Raw genomic sequence first — 26,304 nt, forward strand, 5'->3', positions numbered from 1 at the left:
ATAACCCGATTGGCTCGTGTCAAAGGAGCACTAAAACAACCACTGCAAAAACAAATGGCTTTTTAGCGACTCGCACATCTGTTATTAAACCGCGGCCAGCTAGGATTAAAAGAAACAGTCGTCTTGAAGCATATAAAGATATTGGCTAAGCAATAGGTCTTTTCCAGAAATTTTGGAGTAACGCCATACAGGGGGATGCATGCTTTACCTAGACGTCAACCTTTATACGCCTCGAACCGTGAAATATTTAATACGCGTCGATGAGGTAATAACTAAATCAGAAATATTCTGAGCATCGCAGGTTTATTTGTTTATATAGCTTTGCTTCTATGTGAAATAAATCCAGATTTAAACACGTGCTTTCCCTGTGACACTCTGTAAATGTTCTTTGGCGAGTACATTATGCCATACAGCAGTGAAGATAAAATACGGAACAAGCTGTCTACGCTTTATAGACGGGTATAGATACCATAGGAGGCTTGTTTAAGTTCTATACTGAATGTGTAACAGCGCCACCTGCAGGACATAAAGAAACATTTTCACTAAACACGCTAGCGTTCCCTGCTTTCAAGAAAAGGGAGATAAGGAATATAAAAACTAATACTAAGAATACTGAAATGTTCTAAGGTTCAGAATCGTATATTGATATTTGTGTAAATAAAATGGGAAAAGGATTCAAATTTTTCTAGCAAAATCCAAATTTGCATTTTGCAACAATTATATTTATTTGGCCTCAAGTGAAATCCTTTGTAGATTTGCCAGATTTATCTGAAAGTCACCGATAGGAAACATATGTCTTGAACGTACCCATGAAGGATTTTTCCAACTACTCCTATCTCGATTTGGATTGAAAAGTGTTACCGTATGTGAAAAGCAGTCTGTACAGTAACCGAGATAATGGAAGGCCATAGAAAGATGAAGAAATGGGTTTTAGCAAGTTGATATACACAAAATCCACACCTCTCTTTAATAATAATAATATAAAACATTAGTGGTTATATATAACATAACAGGGCTAATCTCTCTATCTTTTTCAGCAAAACTTATATAGTTACAATATTAATTTATGTTTTTAAAGGGACCACTTGGCTATCGCATGCATTAAAGTACATATGACGGAGAGAATGCTGTTTACTGATATGTACCAGAACACTTTGCTTAAAGATTTAGCTACAACTTTGCATGTAATGTCCATGCATGAATCATATGTTTAAAGGGACCCTCCATCCATCATCGGCACTTTAACACACATGACAGCTGGGTGCATCCTTTAAATTAACATTTCCTTCCCCTTGCAAATGCATGGAGCGATTTTACAGAATCCTCCTTTGTATTGCTCCCCCCCCAACGTCGAAGGCTACGAGGAGATGTACTAGATATTACTCCTCCCCATTAGGTTCTCTGTCCTCTTGCTGATTGTTGTTGATTGGCTGCCTTTGTAAGGGTGGGTGACGAGAGGAGGGAGAACTTCAGGACACTGGTCTCAAATAAAACACCTTACGTTAAAACAAGTGCATGGACAGGAAAACACGACCTATGGGTCAATATGAAGAGTACAGGTATGCTAAATGATGTTAAGGAGAACGTTTTTTATGCAGAATTGCATAAAAACACTGGGATTCGGGGCAAAATGGATCTTACTGACATGATCAAGTATCTGAAACCCTGCTGTAAGGGACACTCACCAGCCCAAGGGACACTCACTAGCCTGCTGATGATTGACAAAGGTGACTAAGAGTGAATGAACATGGCACCAACCATCCCACGTATGGGTACAATACATTAACCATTTAAAAGCATGATTTTAGCTCAAACGAGAAAGCAAAGTGACTCCAACACGCTTCACTCGGGACAGAAAGACTGAAATGCAACCTTTAATTAAGAACCCGTTTTGACAGCTCCAGCCGGACCCGTTCATTTAACGCTGATGATTGATGGCTCCCTTTACAAATTTAGTAGCTCCAAGAACCTTTGTTGTCTACGGGAATCAATTTGCGCAGCTGTAATAAAAACGCAAACGTCTCGAACAATAGAAAGTTTTGTTACAAAACAAGCACATGAAAGAAAAGACATGCCATATAAATTAGCAAAAATGGCTGTGCGCTTATTCATCGTTCTCAAGTGCTACAAGAAACGCGAACGCTTAGCGGGGACTACAAGACATGAGATGGAATTAAAAAGGAAAAAAAAGAGGTTGAGAATCAATGTCTGATACAGGCAACAATCTTTTATGCAGAACGTAAGATCTCGGATCCGGCGGCCCTCATCGTTTATAACACTATATGTTTGCTATACATTGATATATACGTTAAGTTACACGCTGCTTGTCCGTTATGTGCGCCTGTCCATGGCGTGTGATCTTGCTGTTGCAGAGAGTTGCCCGTGGACAGCTATTAAGTGGACGTCATAAATATGGAATTTGAACAAAGGGAGGATGAGGTTTTTCGCAGAAATTATTAACTGGCAAGAGGTCATCTGTTTTAGATCTGCGTATTGTGTGAGATGTTATCATTTAAAAGAAAAAATAGCGGCCGTGTACGGTTTAAAAACGTCGTTACTGAGAACAATATACAAAAAGAAAGACGAGTTTTTCTTAAGGCTATGAGAAGGACCTTAAGCGGTAACTGCGTGGAGAGACGGCAACGCAGCTGGAAACTACTAAGATCGTGTAAGTCGACAGCTATAAGGCTATAGCATGGCTGCCAGTTGTCTACCAAAAATATATACCCTAATGACTATATATATATATATATATATATAACCACATCAAAGTGGATTAATGACACTATTAAATCTGTGATCACATTTTAGTTATAATTTATATATATTATATATATTTGCAATACAATAATCTCCCATTTCACCCCCTTGCATTATTTGCAAAAGCATTGCGAATGAAGTTACTTCTGACTTTTAAAATGAGTCGGTTATGCCACTTGTTGCCCTCGTGTAATCTTTATAGCCTTCAATGACTTGCTGGCAGTGCTTGGACCAGATGAATTCACTATAGTAGTGAAATCTTCACGCTGAACTCAGAATATATGCAAGCATGATATACTGGTTATATTTCACGTATATAAGCGAAGGAATTAGCACAGAATGTAAATCTAGGGAGAAACCTCAGCTGTTTACAGTTCCAGCAGCCATACATGCCGACCGCCAGCATAATGAATCTAAATTAATAACGTTAAGGCATGGATTTAAAAAAACAAAAACTATTTGTTTAAAAATAAATAAAAATGAAAGTGAAATATGCCGTCTGTTATAGCAGCGGGAGGCATGGAGGAATGGTTAGAAGCCTAATTTTTCGAGGTGCATGAATTCACAGAAAAAAATCACAGCAAAAAGCATCAAAAAAACCACACATTTAAGGACGGGAGCGTTCCTTCAGGAAAATGCTGCTATTACAAACACGGAGAGTAAATGTTAAACCATATGAAGTACACACTATTTTAAGATACAGTCTTAGGCAGGTGAACAAAATAAACGCAGCTAGAAGATATCCGCCGTGTTCGTCATTATAAAGGCCTTGAACGTCGCTTTACGAAGAGGTGTGTTAAGAGCCGTCAGTGGAACTACTTACCGCGACCTCCAAATGCTAATCGTGTTCCTTTAAAGAACATACCCACTTATTTTAATGATTTGACAAATACAAAAAAGAAGTATTGCCACCATTTTTCTGGCTTCTTCTAAGTTGCATTTAGCATTTTTACAGTAGGTCGGTAGGTTAGAATGAGAGGAAAGGGTAATCTTTGTGACTAAAGTGGATGCCGGCTCCCATCATGCAACGCCGCATGCTCATAAATAGATGACAAATACTTCCTCAATCATGTTTTACGAGCAGAGATGCACAGGGGGTGGCTGGAGGGAAAATAGCAACAGCAGGTGGCCAAAAACGTGCCGAAAATGGGTAAGAACATCACTCAGCTTCGTAGCCTTTGATCTTTCAACAACAATTACACTAAAGTCCACAAGATCCGTAGTCTGAATAATAAGAAAATGGTACTGTGACAAAAAATGTCACTACGATGACAAAGGGACATTACACGAGGAACATGCTTTTGGAGGGGACGCTCGGAGGGAATATGCTGAAAACTTTGCGTGTGTTTAAGGCCGATAATGATGATGATGACCTGCCCCAGGTCAACGTCATTACTAGTCTCAAACACACACAAAGTGGAAGCAGGTAATGAATTCTTGGCGTCTCCTGAGCAGTCTGCCCGCCATTAAGAAACGGGAATGGTCTGGGAATGGCATTTACTACACAATTAGAGGCAGAGATGTCTCTATAATCTTCTCAGTACAGGTGTGACAAAGATGTCCGGTGCCCAATGGTTGGCCACAAGACGCTGAACACACACACAAAGCTACGTTTTATGCATCGTAATAATAATGACACGGTACCATCAAACGCATACGCAAAAGTCATTTTAAAAAGATAAAAAATATTGATATTTCCGATAATTTTGGTTACAATATTTACCTAATATAGGAAACATAATATTAACGAACGAAATACTGTTAGTAACTATCTGGCAATGAACTGAGCACAAGTAAGTTATGTGTTTTTCTCATAAACCTGCTGTTAAAAAGGTGAATCAGAAAATTCAATAAAAATGCAGAACACTCCTACAATATTAATAAGATCCATTTAATTTTGTGCCACTTTCACTAATGATTTATTGGAGGCAGCCATCTGACGTTAATTATTGTTTTGGCCAACAGTCTATGGGTGTTTTTTTTTTTTTTTTTTTATTTAAAGCCTTTGATATTGTATGGAAATTAGCTTTTTTTTTTCTTTTTTAAACAGAGAATTGAAACCATGTGCTTCTAGCTACAGTTAAAGTACAGTGAGGTGGGAATAGTCATGGTGAATATGAGAAAGATTCAGACATTTTTAGGTAGGATAGGGATTACCATTTATTTAGGTAATTTCATTGTGTAATCACAAATTTTCCAAAGGCTGTTTGTAGATTATAGCTTTTTTTAATGTTATAACTACTCAAGACTATTTATATAATATATAATCTCTTTCTTTCTTCTGTAGGGAATATGCAAAAAAAAGACAATAGCAGAAAATGTATAATAACTGTATAATAAAAACTGCAGTAAAATAAATTATTCAACCTTACATTATGCCATCTAAAAATGACTGAGGAAAAAAAAAACCAGACCGGAAAACAGCGATTTAACATTTTACATATTTTAAGGTTAATTCCACTAGAAAGCAGAAATAAAAGTCATATGAAATTCATTTTAAATACCATGTTACAAAAAAAAGAAAAGAAAAGCATTACTTAAAAATACAGAACAAATACCGACAGAGAAAAGACTCAATGGATGGAACACATTTCCGGCTATAAATCTACTTTGTTGCTGACATAACACACTATATGGCTCCAAACTTTCATGTTTTTTGATTCTAACTAAAAAAAACTTTTTAAAAATAATTTATATCAGGCTTTCTATGTTAAACCAATATATAAAATGAACACATTTATGAACGCACAACTGCCTGATCGGTTACAGTATGTGTGAAGCCCATACTTTAATGGTGCTTGACATACAGGGAGAGAGGCCGTGTAGTCCACTGAACTTACTACTGCAACATTAAAATACTGTTTTATGTTAATATGTGAATATTTATTTAAACCATGTCAATATGGCTACTGGTTACAGAATTTATATAATTCTGATGCAGCCTAAATTAGTATGTAATAGGAAAAACAAGATATAACAGAAGACCTTCCCAGCTACACCTCCAAAAGGTTGGTCCCATGAACAAGACGCCATCATAACTGGCGCTTAGATCTAACTGAAGAGAACGTGATAGCCCAAAATGTTATCAGATAATTAAAGCGTTAGGGAAACCTGTTCTCTTACACATGTAAAAGAATATTAACACTAAATTTTTAAGACGACTCACCACTTATTTTTCTTGCGGATGTAGTCCTTCTCTGAGAGGTTGACCAGGTAAATCATTGGCTTGGAGGTCAGAAGCAAGTATTTATTTAACACTTCAATCTAAAAGGAAGATCAGAAACAAAGCGGATCGGTAACTAAAGCCGTCCAAATAATAAATGCAGTTTAAATACTAGGGACATCCACACAAAAAAAACAGGTAAAAATGAATGGAGAACCCAATAAACGCTCTGAATGTTAAATTCTAGATTCTAATTTTCTGTCCAGCTATAGGTCCTTCACGACTTTTCCACCAAAAAAAATATTGGTTACAAATAAAAGTGATTTAGCATCTGAGCAGAGAACACTAACAGATTTTAATCTTACAAACCAGAGCTAGGTGTCTTGGCCGGCCAAGAATAACGTTGGCTAATATATACATGACTATTATTCTCCCCGGGTTGTAACATTTCATCCTATTTCTTCATATCATATTTAATTGCAAGGACTGCAACCTAAAGAAGATCCATATCAAATAGATTTCCTTGTTATCCGTTACACGGGCATCTCCTTGTCAACAATCTTGAAGTCTTCGTGTTCCCATTATTATGAACAATTCCCAGCTGGAAGGCATATTATGGATTCAAACAGGATTAGCGGGGTCAAAGGCTACGTGGACTACATAACTAAATGCAGAAATGCTATCACAAAATTATAATCCCAATGACATATGTGCTGCATGCTTGCTTATAAGACGACAGGCGAGACAGCTGCTTTAAGAACATTTGATGAGGGATACGGAAAACCATTTGGCCAAGAGCGTCCGGCGCATACAGAAAACGTCCGTGGCCACGTACAGATAAAGTATATGTAAACATTATTTCATTAAAAACATCATGTATCGGTATCATACAAACCAACTGAAATTACCGTCAATTTAACAGACGGAAGGTACATTAATATTCATTTTCTAGTACAAAAACGAGCGGCGGTGGGAAGCGCAGCGTCATTCCGTGGCATCTACTGTACGTTGTAGCACATATTTATTTTATATCATGCTTGGTTTTGCAGTTACTATGACCGAGTACTAAAAACCTTCAGGTCAGTGTTAAACCATGGTATTTACCAAAAAAGAACACTCGGCGTACAGATTATTGTATGAAGAAAAATAAGGGATGAGGTGAGGAAAAGTTTTACTAAATGGCAAAAGAACTAGTGGCGTGTATGTCACGTTCTTCATCAGTTTAATGATATGCATGTGTGCTTCCTTCAAGCTTGGATGCATTTCAAGCTTCAACTACAATTTAGTGGCCGATGGCGCCATAGAAACGTACGTAACATTGTGACCATCGCTGAGAGTTGTTCTGAAAAGTTAACACCTGTCCGCAAAAGCGGATTCTTTCATTTTAAAACGGTATACTTTGGGTGGAAACATGTGTTAAACCACGAAAAGTGCTGGTTCCATTTAAGAATTTTTTTATTTTTTTTATAAAAAGAACGAAAAAGAACGACACTGAGGATATTTTCTATCGGTCAGAAATCTAAAATGTTGTAGTTTAAAACATGCTTCTACCCAAATCACAGTTTTAATAATGCGAGATTACATGACGTAACTTTTCAGAACAATTTTAAGCAATCTTAAAAAAAACACAACGTAATATGGTTTCTGGACATTTTGGGTTTCTTCAGCCAGGAAGCTTTTATGTTGGCATATTGGTATTGGCGACGTGTAATAGCGGTAAACTGGAATAACCAAATAAAAGGCTTGAAAGACAATCAAGCTGACTTTCCCCTACGTCCAACAAGCAACTTTCTGATCAGGAGTCCGCCAGTTTATGAAATGCAAAACGGAGGAAGAAGAAACTGGTTGTCACTTTTGAGACATTAAATACACAAAGTAAAAAATCTATATAGTAAATACAAAAAAAAAAAAAGGATAAACTAAAGAAAGAGGAAACTTAGCTTAATATTTTAACCATTCCAGTGGCTTTTGGCTGAAATGAAAAGCTGCTGGCATAATATGTTGTGGAGCTGATATGCTTTTATTTGACCTTATTTTATTTTTAAGAGGAGAGTTAGACACAAATTCTTCAACTGAACCCCTTGCCATCCTGGTTCCTTTTAACAGGAACCCCGCTAGTAATCAGCGCAGGCTTGTTCACTTGAGGTTTTAAATTTATTGTTATTTATACATTTTATTCTTTCAGCCCATAGCCCTATAATTTCACTACTAGATATATTTTTATTAAAAAATAAATAAAATCATGCTATGGCCTTTTAATTCTGGCATTTTCATTTCCGGCACCACTTTGCCACATTAGAGTTTAAAGAGGTTCTAATTGTTTGAAAACTTTCACACGGAAACAAGTCAGATACTCTACCTCCTTGTCGTTCCAGTCGTGGTAATAACGGACATGATTCTTCTCATCTATAACCCAGTTTTTGACTTTGCACATTATATCCTATGGCGAATAAACAAAAAGAAAAAAGAATTTACATAAGCTATAGGTATTTTGCTCATTAAACACAGAATTCTGTACTAAATTAATGACATTCTTGGAAAGTTATAACAACTGCCACAAGGCCATATATGCAACAATTTTTTATACAAAAAAACTAACAAAAAAACTGCACCCATCTAAGAAATATTAAGAATGTTTATATATAGATGTGTACGATAATATTTAACATGACTACAAATGTAATTCTGTAGCTGTAGGCGCAGTTTATTGCCGTTATAACATTTTCCTAGTACATAAATACATAATACACCAGTCACTGCTGCCAATTAATATAATGAGAACCTTACATGTTAAACAATTTGCGCTGCGGCCCCATTCAGGGCCATCACATGTTCTTTAGCTGGAAAAGGCGTAAAATCAGTCCCTGCAAATTCTTAACTTTAGATGGAGGGAGGGCTGAACACTTTGTAGGAGAGGGGATCAGAAAAATGGGGCAAAAGTGTGCCTTCTGCCAATGGACGTCCAACCGTAATCACGCAAAAGTCTTATTAAAATACACACAGGGGTTTTGAAGGATAGCGGTGGGACATCTAAAGTAGACACCTGAGGGTACGACACACCAGTTTGTTATAGGTAGAAATTTATATGCAACTAACACAAAAATGACCTTTAAAGTTGAAATTACGAAAATGTTAGGTTGATAAAAGGGATTAAAAAAAAGTATTTGTGATTGGTGAATGCATTCAAGTTATATTAATAGTCTTCAATTGTCTTTATTCTATTCTGCACTTTTTATTGTACAGACTGTGTGAAAACGGGACCACCGAGGGGGCAGCGCACCATAGCGTCTCGTAAAGGCGAGCCGTTTTATTTACTATAACGTGTTGAGGAAAGCAGGGACTGGACGTAACAAAAGATTCGCAAAAAAAAAAAGTTAAACTGGGCTTTTTAGGCCAAAAAAAAAAACATGCTTAAAGTGCTAGGCACACATTTCCGCCACTGCAATATTTTGTATGATTTCTAAACAAATGCAACATTACAATACATAATTATAACACAATTTTGCATTTGTGGTAAACCTCGGCCCAAGAGTACGAGGCCCGCAGTAAACAATTAACATTCCAGATTGAAAAGCCGAGGCAATTGATACAGAAACTATTATTGGCAGAGGGAAGCTCAGCGAAACGAGGTCTGCCGTGCGCCAAGCCTCCCTGCCCCCTTCTGCCACCGCCTCGGATAAAAAAGCCAGCCCTGCCAAAGCCTCCATTACACAATGGCAAGAGGTCCGTGCGGCTGACCTCTAACCAGCTGCATTCAGCCTCAGAACATCTCTCTCTGCTGGAAATCTAAAGGCCTTTTCGTTAGCCAGCTAGTGTGTATTCAGGAGAAGTAACTGCGGGAAGAACCCAATGCGCTTTGTTTCTTTGGCCTTTCTTCACAGAAAGATTAATCGTCTGTGAAATGGAAACGGCAAACAGCAAGTGACACAAAGTGATCCCTCCGAGCCTCCCCTGATCAGTTTTGCCGCTGTACGGCTCAGAGCTGCATGTGGCTGGGTCCCTCTGTCCAAGCAGGTGTTAATAAACGGCACATGTTCCACGAGGCCGGACGGGCCTCGCCAAAGAGCGGATATTTCAGAGCTAGGTATTGTTAAAAAGGAGAAAAAAAACTCAGACTCCAACCCCAAAATATAGAACCGTTCCGATGTATACGTACGGATTGGCTTTACAAATGCAGACTAACGGCTCGCGCGACGCATCCTAAGAACGTAAATAAGAGTTTTCAGAAGCATGTTGCCGTAGTTGGCGCCGGCGGCAAGCAAGAAAATAAATAATAAAGGGAAAAAAAAGAACGAAAGAAAGAAAACTTCCAATAGCATAGCTAATTTATTACACCCCGGGAGTAGGGGCTCCCCGCGGCTTTTAACAAGTAAGGGGGATTGCTAAAACTTTTTAATGAAATCCAACGCGTTCTGCCTAAAAGAATAATCACTTTTACTCTTGCCGTTGCAAATTTCCACTCACAAAAAATATGTTTAAAAGTGGCTAATGTAACACTGTTTCCAACAAGGAGAAGATCAAAGTGCTATATTACAAATGCATTATGATTAAAAAAGCACTGTGCAGCCTTGCTATTAAATGTTCTTTAAACCCTAAAAGGCTTCCCATAGATCTCCCTTGGCACTGCATATACAACCTTTGACAAGTAATGTAGACCATTTTTATTCATTGCCTAAAATTGTAGGCAATTATGTGCGTCACACTGGCCACCTGCAAATTCTGAATGCCTACTCTGGTTGTCAGTGCGAGGAAGAAGGGAAAAAAAATTCCTAATGTCGCAGGGGATTAATCTATGGGGAGAGAGTCCTCCTTAATAGCTTCAGCAGGTGAAATGGCCCAGCTGGTTACTGCAATGAGTGGCCAGGAGCAGCTTATGTAGAGACATGCAACAAAATTTCACATAACGGGGAGGAAAAAAAAAAACAGATTCTGGTTGTACAGAAGGAAACCTTGTTATTTTTGAACATTTGATGTAAGATGAGGCTACAGTGTAAATGGCAAATGGTTTTGGTTTTAACCTGTTTGCTGCCATGTTGAGCGGGCTTTAAGAGATAAGTGGCTACGAGGATAATGTATATTTTGTGCCCATGTAACCAGTGAAGGAATCTTAGTATTGTTATGTGGCATTCAATCACGTCTGCTAAAAAGGGGATTATTCCTAAAAGAAAAAAGGGAAAAAAGGGGTTAACAGTACATGCTGGGTGGAATCGGTCATTAGGCTGGACTTGAACCAAGGCCAAAAATCAATAACCCTGTAACTGAACTAAACATTGATAAGGCAAGGAGCCGGTTAATTCAAAAGGAGAGTGAAGTCCGGATTGTTTAATGAAAATATACGGTAATTGACAGACAAGAAAGAAGTTCCCTATTCACACTTTAAAGCACAGGCTTGTTGAAACGTCCTATGTAGTCTCACATTTTACAGCATCTGTGTTTATTGATCGGCGTCAAAGAGGAGCGATACCTGGAAAGCCTGCGTTCCTAGCTTTATTATGTATATTCCAAAACATTCCCCCCTCCCTTATCCCTCCCTTATAACGGATAGGCCTTTATTTCAAGGTGTAATCAGGGCAAATAAGGTATATAAAACGTGTAGGCAACACAACGATGAAGGTGGTTTACTGGTTATCTGGCTTCATCATTGACACTTCAAAGAAAAACAAAACAAAAAAACACAGGAATAAGTGCCCTTAATGTATAATTATAAAATATACCGTGACAAATGCTTAACAGCTATACTGGGATTAAGATATTGGTGAAAATCATTGCTTTTTCACAGAAACAATATCAAAGGAAAACGAAGTAGTATTTTTAAGTATCTGCATTAAAATGAGACAGGAACGGCACCTATGGTTGTTTCATAAGTGAATGGGAAATATTAAGGCTTGTTCCTGGATATAGTCGGCCACCACTGGAAGAAAGCTCCATGACCTGAACCAAAAGACTGGGGGTCGGTTAAAAAGGCACAATGTAGCCATCAACTGCTAAATTCAACACCCGGGGCAGCAACAGGCATCCATCCAGCCTCAGGGCACACGCCTTGGGTACCTGACCTTATCACAATATTCTAAATTCTGTTTGTCTCCTCCGCTACGTCTAACCGTAATCGCTTTCTCATTTCCTTGGCATGTTTACCAGTCACAAACCCTAAATAGTCAGATTTCCTCCCGATATTCCTTTGCAGGAATGGTTTCCCACCCAAGGCCTTTTGTTTGTATGCTTCATTCCATTCTATCTACTCCAGACATAGTGATATCGACCTGCTTTTTTATTAAAATTTCAGGCAAAAAACGTGTGGATAATCAGATTATGAAAAATTAAACACATGTACACTGCAACTCACACTAACACATATGCGCACACACAGACACACACACAGACACACTAATATATATACACACACAGCCAGACACTAACACACACACACGCTAATCACTTACGCTCTGAAGCATCCGTCAGTCCTCAACGTGGCTACGCTCTGCGGCATCATGCAACGTTACGTGACCCTGCCTCCTGCTTAAAATGAGTCTGTAATACGCTCTCTGCCACAGAGTACCGTACAACAATCCCTAAAACCTTGGATAAGGTCTGCGTAAATATTGTATTCATATTAATTATTGAGTGCCATTTTGCTTGAAACACCTTGTTTCCCCAATGGGACACTAGTGCATATTCACTTTACCATGATACACGTTATAAAGGACCAATCACAGTTGGTCCTGCAGAAAGAGTTAATCCTCCATAAGCTTTTGCTAACAAGGGGTAATCACTTAAAATGTCAAATCCATTGAAAAGTAGTAGTTATTAACAGGAAGCAATAGCTAATGACCAAAGAGCCGATACATGGGTTTAAAGCCCAGTCTTTTTTTATACGTAGAATCTAATGGCCACCTAGTACGTAGAACCAGATATCAAGTAAACAAATCATGATGTAGAGTTAAAGGAACTCACTAGTTCCCAAAACTGTATTTTTATTTATTTTGCATGAATGGAACCAGGAAGCAGCCGTGCGTAATCACGTGCAAGAAGCATACTGCAGTACGCCCCTGATTTCAGTGGAGGTAGCTGTGAGAGGCGCTGAATAAGTCTTGTTATTTGGTAATATGTACCGGAGCCCACGCTCCCATAAAGAACACTATTGTTTCGGTGGATTGCTGTGTCCCATAGGTTTTTTTTGTGAGCAATACACTGTGGTAAACAAATTGTGGAAATCCTTTACTCCATTACTTTCTACTCTACTGCACACCACAGATAGTAATCCGCCAACACTGATCTTCTGCCTAGTGGAGAGTGTGACAGGTTTCCCTACGAGACCAGGAATCCATGTCTTGTGTATCATATGCTCTTCCACCAAAACACTGCAGTTGGTCCAGTTTAACATGGAAAACAACCTTGAAATCAGCCCATATCTAACGGATATAGTATAGCTATCAGGAGACCAACCTCTCTCTCCACTAAGAGTGGAGAAGCCATTCCTGCCATATATCTGGATCATCTCCTGCCATATACTTAACTGTGGGTGCCGGCATGGTAAGCAACGTATTCTGATCTCCATTAGCAGCCTATAGAGGGTTAATTCTCCAATACATGTCACGAGTGATGCTCCTTTTCTCAAGATACTTTGTCATTCATTTTTCCTTTATATCATTTTTTCCCCTAAAGCAACTGAACAGTTTTCTCCATGACAGGCAACGATTTTCACCCCAGCATGTACTCCGAAGAGTACCAATCACACAATAGGCCAGTCAAAATATCCCCTGTAGAGCATCCGCCATTGTGTATTGTCACCTTTTCAGCTATGTTTTTAAACAAGGTTTTATCATTTCCAAGGAAGGAAATAGAAAAGCGCTAACATGAAAATATTGACTTTTACAAAAGAAGCTTATTACAGATGTTGAGTAAGGTCGCAAACAGTTTATATAAGAAAAAAGATCTATTTAATTGCAGGTGTAATTACAGTTATTTGTACAATATGGGAAACTGTTCGTATATTAGGGAGGCATTTAAACAGTCGGCAATACTACTCGCGGTTATATTTTTATAAAAGCCTGGAGTAAGCCGCATCGTTATTATAAATCTAGCAATATTTGGGCAAAAATGAGCCAATCAGCGTGTAATACTACAAAATGATCTAGTCTATCGTTAATTACTACAGTCAGCGGAGAGGTTACTTTACCAAGATGGAATAAAAGGACATCCAGTAAGTCTATAAAGAAAAAAACCTTTACAAACGCACACATAATAGACACTGGCTGTATAACCTACCGGCTCCTGCTTTCCTGTCACATGACAATTAAGAGCTCCCAACAAAAATCGTAGGCAAAATTCGATTTGAGCTCCCAACAAGCAACGTGGCAAAATTCTCCTTGTTTAAAGAATTGTTTGTGAATTATTATTATTTTTGGTATTAAATAGGGCTATTAACAGTATTTCTAATGGGATATTAACTTCTAAAAACTTTAAATTATATAGAGTTGATCAAAACACCACCTTTAACTTGTAAAAGGTGCCCAAAACAGAGAATCTCCACCGGCGGTAGTTAGTACAGCCATGAGGAGTCACCCCGCAATATGACAGGTATTTGATCTCTGCTAAAGGGCGAGTTGTCTGTGATATGATCACTAATAAAAGTATCAACAAACAAAATACAGATACATTGTTTCCATATTACTATTCCTTTTCACGTTTTTAGTGATGTTTATTGAAAGATGCCGTGTCTCCCAGCCTGTTGAATTTAATGACTTGTAGTGTTGCGGTATTGTTGAGCGCCCAAACTTATAAATATAAGTTATAAGAAATAGGAATCAGAAAAGTATAGGGGGGTTATATTTACCTATTTCAGGAACAGCCAAAAATTAAACTAAGTGGTCTCTCTTAAAACAAAGAGAACATTATGTCATAAAAAAAACTTGAGACTATTGGAAATGGCATCTCACCATAAATATTCACCCAGCCGACATAGAATAATCTAAAGCATCAGAAAGATAACCTTAAAAAGTGATCTGAACGCTACATTGAGAGAGGACTTGTAGAAAGTCTTTCATTAGCTCATCGCGGTGACCTGAGGTTGGAGACACAAAAAGCATCTCTTCTCTAATGACTTTAAGTAGAGATGGCCTTTGACCACTGATCACGTTAAAACACAGGGAATAATGAAGTTCTTGTCCGTTTCAGCTTGCTATAAATATACCTCTCAGAAATAACCGGCACATACACAGATAGATAGGCTGCATGTATTGTTGAGAGCCCAAACTATATCAATATAGATGGATACCTATAGAAACGGGGGCAACTAAGGGAACAAGTTGAATGACTGGGGTAACAACCAGGGTGACCACATCAGCCATTTCCTCCAGGACATGTACACATTTCACACATGGCTGGCCTGCCATATAGCGAGTGTTTCTCTTCTGTAAGTTTATACATCCCACATACTGCAGGTCAACTACATGTTAAATGTATATCTATATATGTGGGTGTGTGCTGGAAACATACAATGTGACCACCCTAGCAAAACACATGAAAATTAAAAAGTGTAACCACAGGAGGTTACTGGGCAAGACCCAAAAGGAATACGGGGAGGGAGATCTGTGTAAACTGGTGTTGGCACGGATTTGGAGGAAAGTAAAAGCCAGCAAGATCTTTTTTTTCCTTCCTTACATATTCTGGTTTTAACTTTTTGTCTCCTCCTCTCACTGCAACTTTTTCAAGCTTCTCAATGGCTGCGGTGATCATTTCCTCATCCTTCAAGCGGAGTTCCTCATGAATGATCTCAATGTCACGGACAGGATTGACACTTCCCTCAACATGAATGATGTCATCGTCGTCAAAAGAGCCTAGGATAGCAAAAAAAAATTTTTTATTTGTGGGGGTACATTAAACAAGAACAAAATAACGGATGAAGAAAGACATAGCAAAAAACATGATAGTCACCCTTCTCCTTAAGGGGTTATTTTTTGTGTGGAGGCATCCTTCCATATGCATTTAACCCTTTCCCCAACCCCAGTTACCTTCCGTGCATTAGATATGTTCGGACCGCGCCCACACGGGAAACGCACCACCAGTCAACAGCATCGCTGATATGGCGAGGGTTACTTTAATTTCGGCCCTTGCTTGCTATTTCTTTTTAGGATTTTTTCTATTATTTAAGATACTATAAGACATAATACAAATTCATTTTGCTTCCCATTTCCGTAACCACGGTCTGATTTATTTTGTCTCAATGAATTAGCTTATATATATATATATATATATATATATATATATATATATATATATATATATATATATATATATATATATATATATATATATATATATATATAGTAGGGTAGGGTATGGTATGCTTTACCTGTCCTTTAAGTAAAAGGATAACTATTGGCTGAATCTGAAATGAAATCCCTCCTCATACAGCATCACAAACCTACCCGATATCACTCCAGAATCATATTCAATTCCCCTTTAGCAGACCAGGGGCTACGGGAACGCTTGTAAAGTGTATAATATGACCATCCACACAATAGTTAATGAGACTGCAGCCGTCACTGACAAAAATCTGGATTCGTATTAAATTGCAGCTGGTAATCATGCTCCGCAGCGTTAAATTTACACTAAGTGCAATGCTATACGGCAATTAGGTGGTGCTCAATGAATCTAAATGAAAGAGGCATCTAGAAATACCAGCCACAGAGCAACAGTTTATGGCTTAACAGAAAAATAAAGGACATTTCTAATTTAAAAAGGGTAAAAGATATTAAATGTCTTGAGTATAAAATAAAAAAAAAAATGGGTTTTAGAGAAACCGATTTTACTTGCTTATTTTCACACCATTTCTGCATAAGGTTTTTGGTCACTGTAGAAATGCAAAGAGTTACGGAACTGATGTTTTAAAAGTGTGTGTAATTATATATATATTTATATATTACATACACACATTTATATTTATGCAAACACACAGAAAAATCACAAAATTGGTACATCAAACATCCACGATGCTCCTTAAAATATATAAATGTTAATTCCATTTTTTTTTGTTATAAAAATTACAAGTGTGTACTAAATAGATCAATTCTCTACTTTTCAATAAAAAAAAATAAAAAAAATCAATTTAAAGAAACTACTTTCGGATAGGCGCTCAGTCCGCAGCGCATTATACACACAGTCTTAATACTATGCAAGGAAGTTCCAAGAAAGGATGTGATCGCCGGGGAGCGGCAGGGACGGGGATTGTCCTGAAATCATCTGGCAGACCTCTCTCCCCCTGCTTCAATCTACTTTATCACTGTGGTTCTGACGGTGATTAGATAATGAACCACTCAGACACACAATTTACACAGCGGCTAATTTCATCGGCCTGATTTGAGGGTATGGTTTTTAGGGGGCCATCAAAGAAGCAATGGAAGGTGCATTTGTCATAGATGAGTGACAACCATTCACACGATGTGAACAAAATGGTGCTGGCCCTTATTAGAAGCACACGCTATTAACACACATTTCAAGTGCGGTGGAAGCCATAATTTGAAATTGCCAACTAGAAGCATGAGGGTAAAGCAGGCAGATATTACTGAAGTATGTGTGCTGACTTCATGCACTTTTGATGACATGGTGGGGCAACATATTAACGAGACTTTATGCAAATAACTATAGCAAGGGGAAAAAAAATCATCTAGTCTAATGGTGCTACCAGCGACCATGCTCTACCTCCACAAAGAGGGTTTCAAGAACACATCATTTGAATTTAATGCCGATAATTTGCTTCATTATAAACATACTTATCACCAAGAGAAAAGAATGAAATGCTAATGTCGGGATTGGTTACGTTTATTTGTTAATATGAAAAAACGCAATGACTCGCCCTGTATCAAAGGGCACCTCAAAGAAGATACAGCTAAGATCTAAAAGAACGCAGGAGAAAAAGATTCCCAGTGAACATGTAGACGTCTACACAGAATTGGTCTTTATACACACACAGAGTATTTATTTGTTTTATATAGCAGCATCATATTCAGCGGCGCTTTACAAAGAGGTAAACAAGACATAATTTGACCTGTTTAAATTAGCTTTTGCAATCTATATTATATATTATATATGTGCAAATGGGCCAAAAACGATTCTAATTTTTCGGTTCATTTTTGGCCCATTCATTTTCAGGCAACAAGATTTGGAGGCATTTATCATGAAATTAATTGCCCGGTGGCCACATTCACTCACACTCTCTTAATATGTTTCCCTACCTTCTTTGTCCGCATCTTCTCAGACATTACTCGACGGGAACGTCCGTCAAAATGGTGACATCTTTCGGTGACATCCTCTCCCCGGATTGGAGGATCGTCACTGGAATTGGTGTCATTTTGGCGGAGGTTCCCGCAGGGTTATGTCTGCGGAGATGTGGACGAAGACAGCAGATTAAGGTAGCAGACGAGGAAGAAGAGGATGCGGAAGTGGTCAGCAAAGAAAGTAGGGTAACATTTAAAGAGGGTGGATGAGAAAGAGCAAGTGAACGTGGGCTCTAGAATGTAAGACGAAAATTCTGAGCTCATTGCTTTGTTTCATGGGGGTCTGCACTTGTTTTCACACAATACAGACAAATAGGGATCAGTTGGCTATCCACAGAACTATTCAAAAACTACTATTATCTATTATAAGCTAGAATGACCATACACGTTTCTCCTGCTCCCAATTATTACTCAAACTGCTATTTGCATCTTTCAACGCCTGGTTGCCTGGGTGTGATGGGAGTTCTAGACCAAAAGCAGCTGCTGTGGCCTCAGCAGCTCCAAACTGGCATAGCCTATTTCGAAGCTTGCGTCTGCGTGCTAGACGCTTTCCATGTTCTACCCATGTCAGGATCTGATGGCTGTGTAAGTTATGTATTCATCTGAACAGAACCACTACACTTAGTTGCAGGCTATCATCAACCAATTCATTCTCTTGCTTGAAAATCAAGTCATCCAATTACTCCTTGACTAATCAAGGCTGTTTTGGCTTTTGCTTTTTTTCAAAGGTACTCAACAGCATAAACAGTTCACTTACAAGAAATGGAAAGGGGCTAATCAACAGAATTATTGTTTTGCTGCTATAATTTGTGCTATTTAAATGTAGGCGCTGATTGGACTGGAAGTTTTATAATATTGCTCGTAACGCTAGCTGATACAAATGCGCGGCGGCCTTTGTCTGCCTCCAGCCAGGACGGCCACTTAATAAGATATAAATGCACAAATGTCGCAGAGCCTTGTGGAAATCTTTATGCCGAAGAAAAAAAAAAAACATTAAAAAAATGGATAATTTGCAACAGAATAATAAAGTGACTACAAATCCATAGCATTGGCTGGATACTCAATGCTAAACGTCAGGACTTTATAATCAATACTAGGTCAAATTTCAAGCTAAGACTTATGAATATTCCACAATTTCAGGCCAGAATATAAGTGAAAATAATGAGACATTCTAAAGTTCTAAAGATTGTTACACGATACAGCAGTGAAGTGACGGGGAAAGAAATATATAAATTATATATATATATTTCTTTTTTTTAAACTGTCACATTATGCCAAATCACAAGTCTCACATACATAATTGTAAGTCTTTAAATACATAAAGTTACCTCTTTCTCTCTTATAAGCAATGAGAAAGCTGCCGTCTTAATGTTGCAATGGCCACCTTCAAACATTTATGGCAATAGACTTGCCGTAGAACTATGATGGAAAATGAGAAAAGGATAGGATAGAGAGAGTCAACGTCTTCGCTACCTTTGGTAAAAAAAAAAAAAAAAAAAAAAAAAAAAAAGAAAAGGTGGGGGGCAAGGTGAGAAGCAAAATAACAGCAACAACTTATTTCGCCATCAGCTCAAGATGTGCCTTCAATTTATTCATGTCACACATGTTGGAGATATTAATAAACTTGACATGTCCGATGGGATGCTGCTGGAGATATGTGGCTATTTCTGTTTTCGCTCTACAAAGAAAATGTTTTTGAAGAGAAAACCTGCACAGAATGACGAGTGGGTCATCGTTCCATAGAAACAAAAATAAAAAACAAAAGCATGTTCTAATTTGCTGTTCATCACAAAAGGGACTGCTCCACGGAGTCTTCCAGAGATATAACATATATATATATATTATATATGTAGGCGTATTGTATATATATATATACACACACACACACACACACACACACACACACACACACACACACAACATTTCCTAGCCATATTTAAGAGAGATCAGATTTAGCTGGCCATCATGTGCCAATGAGCAAGAAGCAAAATATATTTTAAAAGATATTGTTTTTTTTACTATAGTTGCACGAGCCAACATGGCCTCCAACATGACATCTGGTTCAACACGGCTTGCAATGGGTAGAGGAGTGGGAAGCTGCAGCTCCAGAAACAAATAAACTTCTCCCATCCACAATGGAAACCCAGCTGGACTTGCACGAGGCTCTACAAGATGAAAATGGTGTTTCACTTGGTCTAAGCAGGACAACTAGTCAACTGAATAAGGACAACGGACAACCATTAATAGTGGTCTATAAAGGGACACTACAGCCATCATATGCACCTTACTGCATAAGATAATTGGTTCTGCAGAATCCCCCTCATGTGCATTTGCCCCCCACCCCGCTATTTTACATGCAGGATATGTGTGTGTGTGTGTGTGGCTGAACATGGTGTCCATGTTCAGCTGGTATACATGTGATTGATGCTGCCACACAATATAGGAAGGAAGCGTACTCAAGTACACGTCCTGGTGCAATCACATGAGATTTAAGGATCTCAATGATCTCCTCTTCAGCTTATGAGAATACACTTTCTTTTGTAAGATATCATCTTCTTTAAAACCAATATGGCTATAACCATTTTTGGGCTTTGAGTGGAGGACACTGGAGTTAATGCATGCGTACAGATATAAGTAAACACACTAAGATAACTGTAAAAATATATCATTTAATGTAGAATGATTAAGATTCAAGAAATTTGCAAGAATGTTGGAAGAATTTATTTTTTTTTAAGTTCCAAGCTCTTAAAGCAGATTAGGGAACAATCGAATTTACCAGCTTTTTGTAGTAATTGGTATAACTCCTATTCTCGCATAAAAGTGAGTCTTATGTTCCATGAAAACATTAAGTCAACAAAGTAAAACAACCTTGGGTTATAAGCAAAGTGACAATCTCTAAATTCTTGGTTCATTAAAATGTAATGTTCTAATCTAAACAGAAATGCTAATGTCTTTCAACCCATTCATTAACCCGTACCGTGTTTCCCTTTTTCCTCTTCCCTAATAATTTGCCAATATATCACCCTCTTTCTTTTGCCTTCAAAAACAGATTTAATAACGCTTAATTCATACTTTCATACGTTTACATAGTTACATATTTCTTGATGAATATTTCATATGTTCAAAAAATAAGAATTCTGAATATTTAATATCAAAATCACTACATAAGACCTTATGAATATTTTATGTTTCACTATATAGCATGATTTTAAAAAAAAAAAAATATATATATATATATATATATATATATATATATATATATATATATATATATATATATATATATATATATGGATATTTATGGAAGTGGACTTCAACCAAGCATAGAAAGGATTCCACACCTGTCAGGATCTATTGCAGCGAGTATTCTAATAACACACAACGCCAGACTTGTGCAAACACTTGGGGCTTTCTCTTTGGCTTTGTAAGAAGCTTTAGTCTTAAGTTTTGTCTCCTCTAAGTGCTAACTAGTTGTAATCATTTGCCGTCTAATTGTGGAGATTTATCTGCTTTTCTTATGCATGGAACGCAGCTATTAAAGCTGAATGGAGATGGTGTGAATATAGGTTAAATTGGGTGAAATTAAAGCAAATTACTCTTGGATGTAAAACTCTGAATATAGAATCCACAAATGATTTGCAACTCTTCGTTGTGATTCTTATCGAGCCCTGCGCAAAAAAGAAAAAGTTACTTATTTTACAATAAATTAGTTTTACTATTATCCGAGATAAATGGAATTGTACATGTTTTACTTCAAATCATAAATCTGTAATTTAAAGAAAATCGGTTATTTGAAGGGGAAAAATGCCACTATAAAACCAGCCGAGTGCATCCGATGTAGGCAATAATCTTTTAATATGAATTTCATAAACTTAATTTGAAAGTTTAAAAATACAGGAAAAACCCAAACCTGTGAGTTTAAAAACAAACACATTTGAAGAGTATGCCTCTCCCTCCAACATCAGCTGGACCTTACTCAGGAGACATGTCCAAACCTGGCTTGGGCTATTATTTACTCATATTAATAATATGAGAGTTGGTGGTTGGTATAAATGCCACCAACTGTCCCAGAAAACAAGGCTATGAACAATAACATATCATTAGCTATCTATGAATAAAAGTTTACATTTGGTGAGGGAACCATTTTGCTTTCTAGGAGACCAAAGCCAAAGCACTGGTCAAATATGAAGTATAGTCTACTTCTTCATAACAGGCTAACATTAGGCATTCGGATCTTTGTTTCACCCCAAAAGCTGGCTTCTCGCAATATGTTCTACAAAATAATCTAGCATGTCAACATATCCGGCCACCAGCGCAGCACTTATGGAACGCTTAGCGAGAAGAACTTACAAAGAGGTGATGTTAGGAAGCTCTACTTCACACAAAAAAAAGTCGATCAGAAGCGGTAGAGGTTAATATAGTTGGGAAACTTAAACATGCATGGGATAGGTATACGGCAATGCAACATTTAAGACAATTCCAAGGACCTTATAGGTTTAGGTGGTCTTTAAAGCAGTTAATAAAACATGGCCAGAGCATTTGGCCAACTGGTAGTCATTAGCCATTAAAATCTGTTTCTAGAAGTTATATGCACATTAAATATAAATGTTAGAACCGTGCCTTTCTAGCATGACATCCAGAGGGGACACTAGTACAAAAGGTGTACGACACAACTGATAAAGCAAATCACACCTTAAAACGTAGAAGAAAAAAAAACATAACCTTAAATATAAAGCACCTTGTTTATACGAATGCAGCACGGGCTTCAACAGGCTAGTATGATTTTACCATTCTATATCCTTCCATTAAGGTTATGCGCCCTGTTCTTTTGCAGCATTCTGTAATATAATATTCATTCATTTAAGCAAATTCTGATATTTAGGATGAAAAGAGAAGAGAATCCCACAGTATGTGGAACAATCCCAATAATTTAGCCAAACTCCCCGTACCATAATTTAGACAAGAGCAGCACACAGATTGTCTGCAACACAATATCATTATAGAAAATCATAGCATTTTCCGTGATGGCCTAAATAACAAGTTTAATTTAAAAACAAAATTATATGAGATCTAAGATCTGCCTTGTGCAGACTGCATGTGGAATGAAAATTGGTTATAAGATATAGTGTAAAAAAAACTATTAGATTCCTTCTAAATTCCCTGTTTTCACACATCTACTTTACAATACCAAAAGCTCGGCTCCTGTGTATCAGAGAAACATAGTTTTTGGGAATCCGGCCTATTCTTGTTTTGCTAAACTTAAGGTGAGAACCTAAGAAACACCTTTTTTTTTCCATACATATGGGCTGCACACAAAGCCCATTCAGGTAACAGTACACAACTTCTGGCAGGTAGGCACACATGATGGGGGGTATAGGTCCTACCTTTACCAACAAAACTATCTAGACAAACATTTTCCTGTATAATGCCACGATTTTTGCACCTCCAGCGCCCCCGCATTTGTTGATGATTCATCCTTCTAGCCACGCGACATGTACTATAGAAGAGCGCATCCGCAATTTTGTATTAAAAGGAGAGCTCCAGCCTTAGCCGTCTTATTTAACTCCTCCCCCAGCTGCCTCTACCAAAGCAGGGAGCATACCATGGTATGCTTCCTGAACGTGCTCATCAGCACTCCCATCAAAATCAAGACATGTAACAGCCAATCACATGCAGGCTAAACATTAACAAGTAACAATGGGAAATTAAAGCAGCGCCCTCCTTCCCCTTCTTACATATACCTCCTCCACCCAGCTTGAGCTGTACTCTATAGTAGTGCCAAGGGTTTTTTTGGGCTTTAGCTTTTTGTTATTAAAATGGAAGCCATCTGTTAACACTGGGCTATTGGCATCTATTTCTCTTTCGCAGTTATAATTTAATAGTGGTTGCTGGATCATTTCATATATGATATATAATCTTTCTTGGTTCCATTGTAGGCATCCACTCTATTGGTATACATTTGGCAACTAGCCCTGGGCCTGTAGGTTGAGTAGAGTGTGTTCAGAAGTTTTCTTTCAGGTCGATTACAATAAAAGTTACATTTATTAGCTTATTTTGGTACATGTCTAATTTGAAAGACGCATGGCTGATATAGGACAACTCCTAAATAGTAAAGTAGCTTAAAAGTTACCCTCGCGGGCATGTAGATCAGTGTGTCGGAATGGCAGAGCCATTATATAAAGCATTTCCTCCTCTGAAGGTCTCTCCTTTTTCCTCACCCTACATTTATTAAAGGCTGCCTGAACCAATCAATAGTAATCAGAAACGTAATATCAGGAGAGATCTTTATAAGGACTATTCAGATCCTGAGAAAAGGAAAAAGGAAGAGCTGGTCCCACAATATACCCATATGGCGGGATTTTTACATATACATATATATATATTATTTTTCTAAAAAGTCACAGATCCGATCAAGATCAAGCTTTTTTTGTGTTTTCCTAGGTATCAAAAATGATGTGTTTAAATTAACTCTATGTCCACGGATGAACAAATAAAAATCAGTGTGCTGTCAAGAATTGAAACCATGCAACGTAGTGCAGTCTGACCACTGGAGAAACATACGGTATATTGTATGTATGTATAATATATATATATATATATAAAATGCAGTCACACCGTTCAAATTATGAAAGAAAAAAAGACAAAGCAAAGGAAGGGGCTGTTGCTGTCATTGGTCGCAAACAATTTATAGTAATTGCGCAATCTCTTCAGAAGCCAATCTGAACCAAAGTGCAACAATTTCCCCGCGCTGATTATCTAGTACTATCAGAATTTAACTGAATGGGCCTTACAGCTGCAGACCCTGGCACATGAGATAACGCATGTATTGCCGGAATTCCAGCATTTCCAAGTACCTGATCCAGGAACCCCGACGGAGCAACCAGAACATTCTCAGTGCAATCTACCCATTTAAGGTTCTGGTACGGTCATAAGTAGATCAGCAGAGTTTATTGATGGATCTCCTCTACCCTAAGAGGTCACACACATTCCCCACTAAAGAGGCGACCACATGAATACCCGTCAGCAGATCTTTTCATAAGGCGTCCTTGTCTTGTCATGGATATAACATAACACCAATAAACCGTTGATTATTGAAGGACTTTATACGCACCATTTAACTTTTGGTCAAATATTTGGACATTATTGAATACACAAAGAAAAGACCACAATCCTTCTATACGCGTGCTACAATTATATACGTAACCTGTGCATGTTATGACTGCAAAAATCAAAACTGTTTATTCGTGCGCAACAAATATAAAGCTGTAGTGGGCTGCGCCAGCGATTAACTAACGTGGTCACACATGGAGCCAAAGAGAAACCCTTTTTTTTTTTTATCTGCCAGTGTGGATGCTAAAGTACATCGGCAGCTGTGATGCTCTTCGGTTCTGCCTGTAGACATGAACTTCCCTGAAATTGTACAGAATAAAATCAAAGCAGAGAAAATAAAGATGTGCTTGGGTGCTCGTGCACTGCTCTGGGGGAAAAAAAAAAAAAAAACATAACAAAAAACACTTGCGTCCGCTAGTAACATTCGATGCATCTTAACTTCCATCAGAGTCAACGTTAGAAGGCGCTTTAGCAGATTTCCCATTGTCCCCGGCCCCCACCCCAGTACAAAGAACACAATTTTCCTTTATACTAGAACTTCTAACTCAAACTCCTTTAATGGTAAACATTTCCCTCGATATGGTTTATATGTCAAATCCATCACCGAGAAAAATTTTGTTTTCAAAAGACTTCCTTGCCACAGTAGTTACATTTTTTCCCCATTTTTTTTTCTCTCTTTTCTTTTTTTTTTTTTTTTTTTACAAGCATCAGGCTGAGCAAACCATGATTGAAGGAAGCCATCTTATGCACATTTCTGTTGTCCCACATCATTCCGAACAAACCTTTTTAGATCGTTAACTACCACAGGAGTGCTGATTACACAGGCAATGGCAATTTCCTAACCAATGACCACCTGAACAATGATGTGTTCAGCTTCTCAGACCCCGAAGCCTTTCAAAAGGTGAGTCATTTCACAGTTTGGAACTACATCTCCATAGCAACATCCCTTTGAGGGCTTTAGAATCACCATCTAGTAAATTCTATGATCATCAAGCT

General features: G+C 37.8%; 1 protein-coding gene across 2 annotated transcripts in view; it reads right to left on the reverse strand.

The window, feature by feature from the left end:
• Window positions 1–26,304, reverse strand: part of OLA1 (Obg like ATPase 1) — a 65,415-nt gene that overhangs the window by 20,099 nt on the left and 19,012 nt on the right. For both annotated transcript variants that reach the window (XM_053471609.1, XM_053471608.1), the window contains exons 5-7: window positions 15,584–15,759; window positions 8,283–8,363; window positions 5,927–6,024 (exon numbers count right to left, since the gene is read on the reverse strand). In XM_053471609.1, the coding sequence (XP_053327584.1) occupies window positions 5,927–6,024; window positions 8,283–8,363; window positions 15,584–15,759 (355 nt within the window). The remainder of the gene's footprint in view (window positions 1–5,926; window positions 6,025–8,282; window positions 8,364–15,583; window positions 15,760–26,304) is intronic.

This window comes from Spea bombifrons, chromosome 7, assembly GCF_027358695.1.
Source record: "Spea bombifrons isolate aSpeBom1 chromosome 7, aSpeBom1.2.pri, whole genome shotgun sequence".
Taxonomy (NCBI): domain Eukaryota; kingdom Metazoa; phylum Chordata; class Amphibia; order Anura; family Pelobatidae; genus Spea; species Spea bombifrons.